At 37.5% G+C, this 15,781-nt stretch overlaps 1 protein-coding gene across 1 annotated transcript in view; it reads left to right on the top strand.

Annotated features, from left to right (window-relative positions):
• The window catches only part of MCM6 (minichromosome maintenance complex component 6), a 44,081-nt gene that overhangs the window by 16,843 nt on the left and 11,457 nt on the right, over positions 1-15,781 (top strand). Inside the window, exons 8-13 of the mRNA XM_007192051.3 lie at positions 2,779-2,920; positions 5,594-5,735; positions 6,441-6,548; positions 7,753-7,908; positions 10,270-10,398; positions 12,167-12,328. Coding sequence (XP_007192113.2) covers positions 2,779-2,920; positions 5,594-5,735; positions 6,441-6,548; positions 7,753-7,908; positions 10,270-10,398; positions 12,167-12,328 — 839 coding nt within the window. The remainder of the gene's footprint in view (positions 1-2,778; positions 2,921-5,593; positions 5,736-6,440; positions 6,549-7,752; positions 7,909-10,269; positions 10,399-12,166; positions 12,329-15,781) is intronic.

Genomic DNA, 15,781 nt, shown 5'->3' with positions numbered 1-15,781 from the left:
GACATGACTCTTACTAGGAAATGAACCTAGCAGAATTCTTAAATTATATTAAATTTACAAAAAAGTTCGGACTGCCCACAGCAAATTCTATACATGAAAACATTTTTATAAGTGTCTAACAACTGTAATCTACTTTTAACAAGTATCACTACCACAGGCAGGTAGTCAAATAAGTGCTCACTTACATTTTCTTTGGCTTGTTGATGCCCCTCTCCCATATTTCTTAAACTTCCAAGTTCTTTATTTTCTGAGTTGGTGATTCCTCCCATTCTGTCCTTAGTTCTTCTGCCAAACGAGTGAGTTGCTGATTTCTCCTGTTTTATATCTTCTCTTATTTGTAAAGCAATATCTCTTTCTTGTTCTCGAACCTGTAGCAATCTTAGTTTTTGTCTTCTTTCATAATCTTCCTTTAAAATGAAGGCTTCCTCATTAGGACTCAATCTCAGCTTGCCGGTGGCATTCATCACCTTTCTTTTCGTTTTCATGTAGTACTTTAAATATGAAGGTTCCAGGAAACGGGACCCCGGACTCATGAACCACGGCTCAGACAGAGAAGGTCTGGGCGGCCGCCACACAGCAGCCTCCCAACAGCCGTTTGTGCACCTGCAGGGCGGCCATCACCAAGCCCCCGTCACTCTACCACAATGTTTTTTAAAAAGGTCATTTAGTCTTCTTTTTTTCTGGCTTTAGGATAGAACTGCACTTAAGTATATTCTAATATGCCAGATTAATATCCTGATCTTGTTTTTCTTTTTAGTTTTCATGGTGGAGAGAGATTTCTTGATGTTTTTTGGTTATATGTACTATGCCTATACCTTGTGGTTTCTTTCATATTTTCTTAGCTCTTGGTTACTAGCTGCTCACTGTCATTAAATCCCCTTGTGTGTTGAGGATTTGACTAAATTTTCAGATCTCATGCTTTACCCTTGTTTTTTCCATCCTTATCTTCCATTTTCAGTTGGAGTTATGGCAAGAATTCATAAGATTATGGGTATTTCTCTTAGGTATATACATATATTTTTAAGCTATTGGGATTTTTACAAGTATTTATTTATTTATTTGCCTGTATCGGGTCTTCATTGCGGCACATGGGATCTTTCATTGTGGTGTGCGGGCTCTTCATTGCAGTGCACGGGCTTCTCTCTAGTTGTGGCACACGGGCTCTAGAGCATGCAGGCTCAGTAGTTGTGGTATGCAGGCTCTCTAGTTGTGGTACACGGGCTTAGTTGCACCGCGGTACGTGGGATCTTAGTTCCCTGACCAGGGATTGAACCCGCGTGCCCTGCATTGGATGGCAGACTCTTAAGCACTGGACTACCAGGGAAGTCCCTAGGTATATACTTTTAATCATTGAAAGTTAACCTTTTTTTCTACTTAAATATTTGGTCAATGAAATTGAACTGAAATTCTTTATGTTAATAATCCTTTGTGGATTTTAGAATGTCCTCCCTTATAATGAGTAGGTGTCAAATTTTATGTTGCTCCATTCCCCCGTAAATTAATCTGTTGCTACATAACAAATTATCCCAAAACTTCATGGCTTGAAGCAACAAACATTATCTCATACAGAATATAGGTCAGAAATTTGAGAGAGACTTAGCTAGGTGGTTCTGGCTCAGTCTCTAACGAGTTTGTAGCCAAGACGTCATCTGGGGCTGCAGTCATCTGAAGGCTTGACTTGGGCTGGAGAATCCACTGACAAGGGAGCTCACTCACTGCTTATGTTAGTGCTAGTTGTCAGCTGGAAGCCTCAGTTCCTTGCCACATGAGTCTCTTCCATTGGGCTGGTTCAGTGTCCTCACAACACAGCAGCTGGCTTCCCCCAGAGCCTGCAATCCAAGAGAGCAGAGCAAGGAGGAAGCAAAGTGCTTCTCAGGACCTAGTGTCAGAAGTTACACACCTTCACTTCTACCATAGGCTATTTGTGGGAAGCAAGTTGCTAAGCCCAGCCACACTTAAGGAGAGGAGAATTAAGCTCCATCTAGAAAAGGGGATTATCAAATAATTTGTGGACCATTTTAAAACTACCACACCTCCAACACATTTGTTTCATATAGGTTATGAGTCAGAGAAATTTTGTTTATGGAATGGATTTTTAATTTTTTGCTTTTAAGGAGTGTTTTGTATAAATGTACCTAGCACTTTGTTGATGGAATTCACAGAAAGTCATAATAATTAAAACGGAAAAATGTTTCTTCCCGTATCACATTTCTAAAAATCTGGTGTTGTCTTTTTTTTAAATTGTGCATTTCCTTCTTATATTGCATTTATAAACAGTTCTTAGAAGCAGCTGTAAATCACATTCAGCATCTTATCTAATCCATATCAGTTCAATTAGCTTGTATTTATATTCAGCACGGGTCACTGTACCTGATACAAAAGAAGTAAGTCATGGACCATTTCCTCAAACTCTTGGTAGAGCTGTAAGACTTGCCTTTAGAAAGAACTAGTAAATGTGGTAGGCTGTAGTGGACATAGTTTATTTATGGGGAGAGATATTTGAGGACTGTGACATAGGGAAAGGCTTTGTTTAGGAAGTAGGACTTACGGACAAGGAGAGGCTCTTAGAATGGTGAGCATTGGCATCTATGATAAGGTGAAGACATTAGGACAGTGACTGGGTGACTTTACGTTCACAGGACAAGAACCAGATATTTTTACTCTAGTCTTAGCTTTGCTTCAGCTGTCTCTGCTCTTTTGGTTGGTAAATATGCCTTTGTAGTTTCCTGTGAAATTGTTTAACCTCATGTTGAAAAATACCTTGGGTTTTCATTTCAGGCAATGACGAAGTAAAACGGGGTGTCTTGCTGATGCTCTTTGGTGGTGTTCCAAAGACAACAGGGGAAGGAACCTCTCTTCGAGGGGACATAAATGTTTGCATTGTTGGTGACCCAAGTACAGCTAAGAGCCAGTTTCTCAAGTAAGTGTTTGCCTGAGATAGTACAGCAGAGAAAACAATATGCGTAGTTCCAGGCTTTCTGTGCTACCAAGAATGCAGTCAGTGTGCCCTTACCAGAGCAGGAGTATAAATTATGACTGTTGAATATATAACTCTCTTAGGTTAAGTACACCTTAATTTGTTAAGTAGAATGTAACAACATTTTACAATTTTTTGGATTAGGGAAAAATTGTAATTCCAATCCCACATAGAATTCTTTTAATCTTTGTGTAAAAGTCTTTGAATATATGAATATATATTTTCATGGTTATAAGTCACAGCATGCATATTTTTAATTTTAATTTACCCTAAATATTTTTCCATGTTTCTTTATTTTCACGATTGTTGTTTTTTGTTGGTATAACTTACAAAATCATTCCCCTAGCCTGATATTAGACAATTAAACAGTAATTTATTTTAATGGTCAAATACAGTGAACATCATAATGTGTATAAGTTTTTATTTTATTATTTTCCTTTGGGTAAATTCCTAGGCATAGGATTGCTGAGATTAAGAATACAAACATCCTTAAGGTTCTTAAATAGGACACTCTTTCCAAAAACAGTGTGATAAAGATGAGACATTTTATGCTAAACTTATCAGTATGAGTACTACTTTAGCAATTTTTGCTTATTTTTAAAAGCTATAATAAAATACTTGCTTACTTTCAAACTTTTAAGAAACTTAGAGGTCAAGATAATAGCAACCGGTTTTTGAGCACTTGCTGTGTTCTTGGTGCTGTGTGTGTGTGTGTGTTATGTCTTATCCTACCAGCATCCAGACAGGCATGTAATATTATTCTCTTTTTTTAGGGAGGCAATCAAAACTTCTCTGAGCCTCAGTAATTTCCCTAACTTCATAGAGCTGACAAGTGACTCTTAAGCCATGAATATTAGAACTCAGCATTTTGTCTGCAAAGCATGTGCTCTTCATATTATATCAAGCTGCCTTTCCTTTGTTTGGGAAATTTTTAACATGACAATGTTCTAGAACCTGAAACATTTTTAGTTGAAGTTTTGTAACTAAATACTATTTCCTTCAAGTATATCAGGGACTGAGTTCTAGATTTGAAGGTAACAGTCCTGTGTTAAGAGAATTCTCTTTTTTTTCTCCTCATTTCCTCTGCCCCTTCCTCCCACCTCTCCCACCACCACCACAGAAAGATGTACTGCATTGTTGCCTCTGAGCGGTATTATACACGATTATGTTTGCTTTTTAACAATATTAAGTCTTTTGATCCATGAACATGGGATATCTTTCCATTTATTTAGGTCTTCTTTAATTTCTTTCAATAATGTTTTGTAGTTTTCAGGGTATAAGCTTGCTCTTCTTTTATTAAATTTATTCCTAAGCATTTTATTCTTCTTGATGCTATTGTAAATGGAACAGTTTTTGTAGTTTCATTTTTGGGTTGTTTATTACAAGTGTGTAGAAATACAATTATTGATCTTTTATCTTGCAGCATTGCAAGAACTGACTTATTAGTTCTAACTGTTTTAGTGGATTCCATAGGATTTTCTGTTGACAAGATCATGTTAACTACAAATGGTGATAGTTGTTGTTTCTTTCAAATCTGGGTGACTTTTTCTTGCCTAGTTGCCCTGGCTGAACCTTTCAGTATAATGTTGAATAGAAGTGGCAAGAGCAGACCCCTAAGTCTTATTCCTGCTCTTAGGGGGAAATCATTCAGCCTTTTACCTTAAGTATGATGTTAGCTGTGGGTTTTCATAGATGCCCTTTACCAGATTGAGGGAAAGTCTCTTCTAGTTAGTTGAGTTTTTATCATGATGGGTGTTAGATTTTTTGACATGCTTTTTCTGCATCTGTTAGGTGGTTCTTATCATTTTTTAATATGGCACGTTATTGATTCTTAGATGTTAAACCAGCCTTGCCTTTTTGGAATAAATCTCCCATCTAGTTTTGTTTTGTTTTCATTTTTTTGTTGTAGTTGTTGTTGTTTGTTTGCTTTGTTTTGTTTTTGTTTGTTTTCATTTTAAGTGCAAGGCCTTCTAATAGATCATTTTTGCTGAACTCTTTTTTTTTTTTTTTTTTTTTTAATTTTATTTATTATTTATTTATTTATTTATTTATTTATTTTTGGCTGTGCTGGGTCTTCGGTTCGTGCGAGGGCTTTCTCTAGTTGCGGCAAGTGGGGGCCACTCTTCATCGCGGTGCGGGGACCGCTCTTCATCGCGGTGCGCGGGCCTTTCACTATCGCGGCCCCTCCCGTTGCGGGGCACAGGCTCCAGACGCGCAGGCTCAGCAGCTGTGGCTCACGGGCCCAGCTGCTCCGTGGCATGTGGGATCTTCCCAGACCAGGGCTCGAACCCGTGCCTCCTGCATTAGCAGGCAGATTCTCAACCACTGCGCCACCAGGGAAGCCCTGAACTCTTTATTATCGATTGTTTTTGCCATGTATGGACTTCATCTTCCTTTAACAGGAATGGATTTGACCTATTTAAAAGACCAAAGGAGAAAAGGCTTTCTATTTGGTCTATGGCATGTGTCTTTATGAATTGCTTTTTTTTCTTAATGCCTCTTTCAAATGTTCTTTTAGAAATTTAAATTCTTACCTGACATAAGCCATAACCAGCTGATAATCCTGAAAAGGATGCTTTGTAGTCATATGTTAATGAATATGATAACCTTGAACAGGCACGTGGAGGAATTCAGTCCCAGAGCTGTCTACACCAGTGGCAAAGCATCCAGTGCTGCTGGCTTAACAGCAGCTGTTGTGAGAGATGAAGAATCTCATGAGTTTGTCATTGAGGCTGGAGCTTTGATGCTGGCTGATAATGTAAGAACATTTTACCCTCTTGGTGTAAAGAAATCAGAATATCCCCTACCCTATCAGTAAAGGCCTATAAGTTCCCATTAAGGAGATGTCCTCTTTTTAATAAGTACTTTTAGTAAATAATTCATGGTTTTATTAATTTAGAAATTGGGATTGTCATCATTAATCAGCACTTTCTGAACTTCTCTAGAACGTATTACGTGCCCTGAGCTTGTGTTTGCTGTGACTAGTACTTCTGAGCAGTTTTCCTTTCTAGACTGTGACACATCTATGAGTATATCTATTGCATTTCGCATGTATTTGTCACAGATCAATTAGCTCTGTGAATGCGTGTAAATTGTAGCTATATATACTTATAAACATTATGTTCCAACTCCATCCTTCACTTTTCCAGTCTAAAGTCAACACTGAGGTAACCCAGGATATTTTGACCCTGAGATTTACACTAGGTTTTTATGTTGAATAAAAGTGCAGTAAGTAACTGCATGTTTTTAGTTTCACTCTTGGTTTAAAGTGAGTCAAAAGAGTATGGTTCCCTCGAGCTCTGGGAACTATTGTACTATCTTTAGTAGAGGGAGTTAGGATTGCTTACTTACCTATCTTAGTTGTTTAAAAGAACTGAAAGGTCTCTGTGGTAGCAAACTTTGAGTTTCCTTGCCGTTTGACATCTGAAAGGCAGTTTCTTATGCTAGGTTTGTTTGGTTACAGGGTGTATGTTGTATTGATGAATTTGATAAGATGGAGGTGCGGGATCAAGTTGCTATTCACGAAGCTATGGAACAGCAGACCATCTCCATCACTAAAGCAGGAGTGAAGGTATGTGTGTCCACTTCTGTTCCATTGCATCATGCCTTAGCCTTGTAGATTAATGTAGCTCTAGATGATCACTTGGATAAAATGCATTACTTCAACATGAAATGCAGTTTACTGAAACGGAAAACACAGCCTTGAGGATTATTAATCAAGTTGACGGATTATTTAAATGAAAATAATACGTACAATGTTGTAACTAGCATTAGAGAGAAATCAAACTTTAAAAATAAAAGTAATACATTCAAATAGTTAAGAAAAATGTAAGCAATACATTAAAACATAAGTTAAAAAGAGAAATCTTCCCCTCCAGCTCCTAGCACCAATAGATACTCAGAAGTATCTGCTGAGTTTATGTCCCTTTTAGGAATATTTTATCATAAATAAGCATAATACACATACAGTTTTGTTCCTTGTTCATTTAACTTCATAATTTTATTTTGGTAATCTTTCTATACCAGTATATATTAGATCCACTTGTCTTTTTATTACTCCATGATTTTCAATTGTACATACCCCCATTTGGCTCATTAGACTTTTTTTTTTTTTTTTTTTTTAAATTTTTTATTATTATTATTATTTGTTTTATTTTATTTATTTATGGCTGTGTTGGGTCCTCATTTCTGTGCGAGGGCTTTCTCTAGTTGTGGCAAGCGGGGACCACTCTTCATCGCCGTGTGCGGGTCCCTCACTATCGCGGCCTCTCGTTGCGGAGCACAGGCTCCAGACGCACAGGCTCAGCAATTGTGGCTCACGGGCCCAATTGCTCCGTGGCATGTGGGATCTTCCCAGACCAGGGCTCGAACCCGTGTCCCCTGCATTGGCAGGCAGATTCTCAACCACTGCGCCACCAGGGAAGCCCTCATTAGACTCTTTTAAGGAAGAGTGACATTCAGGTCATTTCCAGCCTTTAGTATTAAAAACAATATTGTAAACATCCTTGTACACATCTTCCTGTACCTAGCTGCAAGGTAAATTCTTAGTAAGAAATTGCTGGCTTAAAGGGTGTGCACATCATACCATCAACATCATATGGGAGTACCTGTTGCTATATATTATCAGACTTCAATTTTGATGATTCACTGGGTGAAAGATGATATCTTACTCTTTTGGTTTGCATTTAGTTAATTATGAATGAGGTTGAGCATTTTGTCATATGCCATTACAGTTGTCTTTTTAAACCTGTCACAATTTTTCCTTTTGTGGTCAGGCTACTCTAAATGCCAGGACATCCATTTTGGCAGCAGCAAACCCAATCGGTGGACACTATGACAGATCAAAATCATTGAAACAGAATATAAACTTGTCAGCTCCTATCATGTCCCGATTTGATCTCTTCTTTATACTTGTGGATGAATGTAATGAGGTAACTACATGAGCTATCGCTCTGAGCTTCCTTTATTATTTCCAGTTTGAGTAATTGAGTGAGACAAGCCTGGAGGATGTACTCCTGAAGAACTGGTGCATGTGTTGGCACTGACCTTTCATTTCTGTCGGAGTGGCACAGGATTGGACAGAGGTTTACTAAGCAACTGAAAATCACTTGAATTGCTGGTTCTGCTTAATTGTTTTGAGGAATATCAAGTTTTTTGGTTTTGTTGCTGTTTTTGTTTTGTTTTTGGGTTTTTTTGTGTGTTTTTTTAAAGATTTATTACTTATTTATTTATAGCTGCACTGGGTCTTAGTTGCAGCATGCGGGATCTTTTGTTGTGTTGTGCAGGCTTCTCTCTAGTTGTGGCATGCAGGTTTTCTCTTCTCTAGTTTTGGTGCACAGGCTCCAGGGCACGTGGGCTCTGTAGTTTGTGGCACTCAGGATCTCTAATTGAGGCACACAAGCTAAGTAGTTGTGGCGTGCGAGCTTAATAGTTGTGGCGCGTGGGCTTAGTTGCTCCATGGCATGTGGGATCTTAGTTCCCTGACCAGGGATCGAACCTGTGTCTCCTGCATTGGAAGGCAGATTCTTAACCACTGGACCACCAGGGAAGTCCCCTTGTTACTGTTTTTTAATTCTCAAATAAAAAGTATTTCAGTTAATTCCCAACCATACTCTTTAAGATTTTTATTAGATTTTTGTTTTTGTTTTTGTTCTTTCATTAAGGTTGAAAAGAACTGGGGTACCAAACAAATTTCTTTTTTTTTTTTCAAATTGAGTCATTTGTCTTCCTCTGTCTTCCTATCAAATTATTTCATGTGTCACATTTTTTTTTCCTAATTATGTAAGAGTGTTAAGATTGAATATAAAATTGCAGATTTAGGGACTTCCTTGGTGGCGCAGTTGTTAAGAATCTGCCTGCTAACTCAGGGAACACAAGTTCGAGCCCTGGTCCAGGAAGATCCCACATCCCGCGGAGCAACTAAGCCTGTGCGCCGTAACTACTGAGCCTGTGCTCTAGAGCCCGTGAGCCACAACTAGTGAGCCCGTGTGCCACAACTACTGAGGCCCGCACACCTAGAGCCCATGCCCCACAACAAGAGAAGCCACCACAATGAGAAGCCCGTGCACCGCAATGAAGAGTAGCCCCCTCTCGCTGCAACTAGAGAAAGCCCGCGCGCAGCAAAAAAGACCCAATGCAGCCATAAATAAAAAAGTAAATAAAAGAAAAAAATTTTTTTAAAACTGCAGATTTACTTACATTCTAACATGTTAGTATTAGAGTTATTTATACTTAGACTTAAATATTTAACAACATTGCACATCTCAGATGTGCACAGAAGTACAAAACGACCTTCTGTAGAAGGTCATGTTGTACTGTACTTTTAACTGCTGAGCATGGAGGTCCTACGTTACATTAGGTACAATGCATACCTCTTGCTTACAGCAAAATTTTAAATTTATCTAGATAAAATTTGCCTTCCATTAATGTGAATGTTTAGAGGGTTTTCGTTTTTTATGTTTGGGTTTTGTTCTTTTCCTTCACAAATCTATATAAATGTTTAACCCAGTCCCCTCCCCCCCATTGTTGGGCATTGTCTGATTTTCATATATTTCTGTCTATACATAATTTACTAAATTAGTTTTTTAGCTTTTTAATTAGAAATAATTTCAAACTTACAGAAAAGTTGCAGGAAACACAATAGTGCGTATAATACTCATATACCCTTTATTCAGTTCACATATTAACTTTTTGCCCCGTTTGCTTTACCATTTGCTCTGTATCTCTACTTTATTTTTCTGTACTATTTGAGAGTAAATTGCATATTTTTAGTATGATTTTATTTTTTTCAATGTTAACGGTTCTATGATGATCATCATTCGTATGTTCATAAGCGACAATGTAATGTAGTGGCTAGGAGGATGGACTCTGAAACTAGACTCTTCAAATCCTTGCTCTATTACTAGCTGTGTGGACAAGTTACTTAATCTTTCCAGGCCTTAATTTATTCATCTGTAAAATGGGGGTAATATTATCTACCTAATAAATTTTTTTGTGAGGGTTGCATGAATTAATGCTTCTAGACACACTTAGGGCCCTAGAAATCTTATTTCTACCATATTAAAGTCAGTAAATTCCTTCAGGAATAGTCTTAGAATAGGGCAAAGGTATATATTTAAACTTTTGATTTTGGATGTGGTACTAAATTTTCGTCAGAAACTTGAACCCATTAATACATCTTACAGTGGCATATTAGAGCTTGTTGTTAGCTATAAAAAATTTCTTAATGCCTGGGATAGTCTGGAGTGGATATTACTATAACTGATTAAGATGATTTTCTTATTTTGAATTAGGTTACAGATTATGCTATTGCCAGGCGAATAGTAGACTTGCATTCAAGAATTGAAGATTCAATTGATCGTGTGTATTCCGTTGATGATATCAGGAGGTATCTTCTTTTTGCAAGACAGTTTAAACCCAAGGTAACCTGCCCTTTTGTACTGTAATTGGGCATAATGAGTATATGAAAGTGGCATTTAAACAAAAGCGTTGTATGGAAATTAACTGAACCTGACTTGTTTGGGTGTTTCTTTAAGGTCGTTTGTTGGTTGGTTGGTTGGTTTGATTTCGGTTTGGGTTTTTTGGTTTCTTTTTGGTTTTTTTGAGAACAGTTTGTTTCCTCAGAGAGACTTGAGAAAAGGGAATTTTTTAAAAGTCTGAAAAATTCCATTTCTTTTACGTTTTAGGTACTAATAAAAAGATTTTTATGGGTGAACAGTTTTGAATAACCAAGTAAAGTAGGATACCCTTTTATTTCAACCATTATTCCTAAGAATCTTAAAACTGCATGTGCTTAAATCAGTAGTCTACTGAATGCTCTCGAATCTGTCTCTGAGGAAAGCTTGGATTCCTCTAAGTTATTGTAATGAACATGAGTAACTCTTTAACAGTACAAGATCCAGGGTGCTCACTTGGACGTTTATTTTTAAGATAAACCTCCAAAATGCATATTTTTTTGACATTTTCCTAAAGTAGAGTACAGAAAAAAAATTTGATTCTGGTTGAGGTTTTTACACTCTTTCTGGCTTGACTTTTGGGAGTTATGCTTAGATTTTAATTATCTATCACCTTCACTTGATTATCCATAATATTGGGATTGACTCTCACTGTCCCAAGGGAAGGGTAAAGCGCTTTTGTTTGCAGAGGCATTTGTTCTCCATGACTGCGCTGGTCCCTCTTGACCTTGGCATGCTTCCTTAATATGCTTAGTTCCTTGCTCTGAAAAACAGTATTCTTTAGTATGCCTCATTTTGTTGTTATTATTTAACTAATAATAAGGTTGTTATTATTTAACTAAAAATAAGGTATATATATATAGTAGGGGATATGTTCCAAGACCCCCAGTGGATGCCAGAAACCACAGATAATACCAAGCCCTATATGTACGATGTTTTTTCCTATACGTACATACCTGTGATAAAGTTCAGTTTATAAGTTAGGCACAATAAGAGAATATCTGAATTGCCAGCATTACTACTATTGCACTTTGAGGCCATTATTAAGTAAAATAAGGGTTACTTGAACACAAGCACTATGTTACCCTAACAATTGATCTGATAACCAAAATGGCTACTAAGTGACTAATAAGCAGGTAACATATACAGTGTGGATACGCTGGATAAAGGGATGATTCTCGTCCCAGGTGGGACATTGGACAGCATAAAATTTCATCACACTTCTCAGAATGGTGCACAATTTAAAACTTATGAAATTGTTTATCTCTGAGATTTCCTATTTAATATTTTCAGACTTCAGGTGACTGCAGGTAACTGAAACCACAGAACGTGAAGCCACTGATAGGGGGCAGTATTATATATATTGACTTCTCTTTTTCCCAAAGACTGCATAAGTTAATTAACTGAGCCTCAAGAATAGCCTGAATAGTAATTTGTTTAATGAGCTTTGGTATCTTGGGTATAAAAGTATACATTGTTTAGAAATGGTCATTTGCTTAAATACTAACTCTACTGTCTTCCTATTCATAAAATTAGTACATGGAATTCATAGTCCTCCTTTGTATTAGTTTCTTTTGAAAGGCATTTCAGTATTAATTTCTTGTCATTGGTTTCAAAGTTTGGACCTTCTCAGTTCCCCCAGAGTATCTTCACCTGGGAGGCTCTTAAACTTAATGTTTAAAGCCACTCCCATTAAGTAGAGAAATGCTCTGACTTCACTGATATTCTGAAACAGATTTCTAAAGAGTCAGAGGACTTCATTGTGGAACAGTATAAACGCCTCCGCCAGAGGGATGGTTCTGGAGTAACCAAGTCTTCATGGAGGATTACAGTGCGACAGCTTGAGAGCATGATCCGTCTCTCTGAAGCAATGGCTCGGATGCACTGCTGTGATGAGGTATCAAAGTCACTCTAACATAATGGGAAAGAGAAATTGATTTATTGGCTTACAAGCTGTTTTTATGTTTGGTATAGGACATACTAGCATTCGCTGCAGATTTATTTTTATATAACTGTTGAGTGCTCATAGGATACATGACCCCTGACCCTGGGGTTTTTCCCTTGAAGAATGTTGCTGTCAACCATTTATTGAATGTACTAGTTAGATTAATGATAATGAGATAATCATGATATAGATTATAGAGTACATACATATAGAAGTGAGTTCAAGATTAATGCCATTCATTCAAGGAAAATTTGTTTAAACCCTACAATGTGCTAGGCCTGTGGGCAGGGGATACAGATATGATAATGTAACCTCCAGTCCTAAGAAGGGAATTCTCCTCCTTTGTATAACATGTGGATATTAAATTGTTCTTTGAGCCCTGGGTTCTACAGGTACATGTCAGTGGGTATTTAGGGAGTAAATGGGGAGCAGAATGGAAGGACGCCCTCATCTCTGCTTCAGGCAAATAAGCCCTGCTTTTATCTAGCTTTATATTTTAGACAGTGTAAGATTTTGTTTGAGGAAGGAGTTTGGCTATTTTTTTTTTTTTTTTTTTTTTTAAGGATTTTCTTATTTATTTATTTATTTATTTATTTATTTTTGGCTGTGTTGGGTCTTCGGTTCGTGCGAGGGCTTTCTCTAGTTGCGGCAAGCGGGGGCCACTCTTCATCGCGGTGCGGGGACCGCTCTTCATCGCGGTGCGCGGGCCTTTCTCTATCGCGGCCCCTCCCGTCGCAGGGCACAGGCTCCAGACGCGCAGGCTCAGCAATTGTGGCTCACGGGCCCAGCTGCTCCGTGGCATGTGGGATCTTCCCAGACCAGGGCTCGAACCCGTGTCCCCTGCATTAGCAGGCAGATTCTCAACCACTGCGCCACCAGGGAAGCCCTTGGCTATTTTTCTTAATAGTATGATTGAGGTATAATTCACATAGAGGAAAATGTACAGCTTTGACTTTTTACATACACCCTTGTGGCCACTCAGCTCATAACATAGAAGGTTTACATCATCCTAGAAAGTTCCCTTGCACCCTTCCTTCCCCAGAAGTAACCACTGTTCTTACTTCATTCACCATTTCTATCCCATAGATTTCATTTTTTGGCTTTTTTCCTTTTGTCTAATTTTTGAAATTCTCTGATGTGGTGCTTCACTGTTTACAAAATACTTTCACACTGTCTTACTTGTTATTCTTTGATTCTCCTGACATTTAATGGACATCTTTGTAAGTTAGGAGATGAATAAAAGAGCCCCTGTCTTCCATTGCTGATAGTTTGGTGGGAGCAAGACATATGTTTAATTAAGCACGTGAAATATGAGAGAGGATATTATGATAGAGTGTCATCAGCAAAGAGTACAGAGATCAATGAATTCTTTCATAACAAAGGTGGAGGGTTTGGGGAGATGCCAACATTTAAACTGAATCACTGAAGGGTGTATAGAATTTTGGTAGGCATTTTTAGAGTGAAGGTGGAAAGTTTAGCAAGAGTGTAGGGTATTGGGAGGAATGTAGTGGAATCTGTAGAGAAAGAATAGGCCATGATGGAGGGGAATTCTTAAAAACCATGCTAACATTTGTACCTTTTTTTTTTCTTCATTGTAATGTTTCTTAAAATGAGTTTCACAGAACTGACGTGTCTTGGAGAATTTCTAACAGATTTTTCTTTCCTTTTTTTGGTTTTTCAGTAGGTAGCAAATTCACATGATATGAAATAAATATACATATATATGCATATATATATACACAGATACAGTTCCTGAATAAAATCGAGTGTTTTTGCATATATTTAAGAGCCATTTCTACTTCCTTTCATGATCATATTCTTTGTTCATTTTTTACTTATTGTTTTATTAGAAAGGCCTCCCCCACTCTAAGATTATAAAAGAATTTTCTCAGGATTTCCTCAGGCATTTAGATGGTTTCATTGTTTGTATTTAAATCATTAAAACATTTGGTATTTATCCTGCTGTAAGATGTGAGGTGTAAATCAGTTGATTCTTTTTCAACGAGTTTCCTAGTTGTTCCAACACCACTTAACTGAACAATCCATCTTTTCCATACTGGTTTGGTACACTTTTATTATATATTAAATTCTTGTGCTCGTTAGGATCTTTTTCTGAATTCTGTTCCTGTGCTGTCTCAGCCTCCTCTTGCATTAGTACCACAATATTTTAAATGTTCTCTTTTGTTCCACCACATTGTTGCACTTTTGTTCCAATACATGTTCCACTGCATTGTTCTCTTTTGGCTGTTGTGAACTTAGTAGCCAGCTGGCTTTATTTTGTTTCGGTTTTTATTGATTATTGTTATTCACTGTTTGAGGAAAGCATCCTAGGAACTTGTTTGGAAAACCCAGGAATTTTTGAACAAAGCACTAACCATTCTGTCTCTAGACTGCTGTTCTAATCTACAGATTCTGAACTTGAGCTACAACATTTCCAGCCTCCAGCCACCTCTGCTCACTTCAGACTGGCCCACATAATCCTGATTGGCAAGAACCAATTCCTTAATACCTATCCTATTGCTCCTGAATTCAGTGGTTTTTGTATACTGACAGACTCCTTGGTTTGTCTGAAGTCAAGGGCAGATTCTGTTGACATTCAAGGACCTCTCTGTTCAGCCCTGAAATGGGTTTTTCCTCCAATTGCATGGCTTGTCCCTATACTTGTGCTACTAAATGTATAAAGGTATATAATTATACCACCCCCTAGATTTTCCCTGATTGTTGAATATATTGTGAAATGTAAAATACATTCACCCTTAAAGCTATCTGTCCATTTATCTTTATTTCAAAAATCTGAACATAGAGCCAGCATATACTTGAGCTCAGTATTTGAGGTGAAATTTACATATGAATAAAATAAAAATAGTACACCCCCAAAAAAATTATTGATATTGAGAGTATGTTAAATTTATATGTTAATATGGAGAATTGACTTCTTTATGATGATTTTTCCTGTCTAAGAAAACATAATAGCGGTTAGAATCTAGATTATGCCACTATAAAAATCTCAGCTGTTTAAAACAGAAACAATTATATTTTTTTGCTCGTGCTTCATGTTCATTTATGTTAGCCAGAGGCTCTCCGCTTCACATCGCTCAGAAATTCAGGCTGATGTAAAGGCTTTCTTGACTTCTATGATCACAGAAGATAGAGAAAAGGCAAGGTGAATCATATGCCATTTCTTAACCTTCTGTTTAGAAATGACGTGACATTGCTGGTCACATTTCATTGGTCAGAGGAATTAACATGGCCATACCTAAGTTCAAGAGGTTAAAGCAGTGCCTTCCTTTCAGGTGTCTAGAATGAGAAAAGCAAACATTCGTTAACAGTTCTGAGTACCAGAGACCTCATTATCTTTCCACTTATGTCTTTTGTTTCACTCAATAGGTTTTAAAGTTCGTATGA

Source organism: Balaenoptera acutorostrata, chromosome 8 (assembly GCF_949987535.1).
Source record: "Balaenoptera acutorostrata chromosome 8, mBalAcu1.1, whole genome shotgun sequence".
In the NCBI taxonomy this organism is placed as follows: domain Eukaryota; kingdom Metazoa; phylum Chordata; class Mammalia; order Artiodactyla; family Balaenopteridae; genus Balaenoptera; species Balaenoptera acutorostrata.
This window is presented reverse-complemented; position numbering and strand designations above follow the sequence as displayed.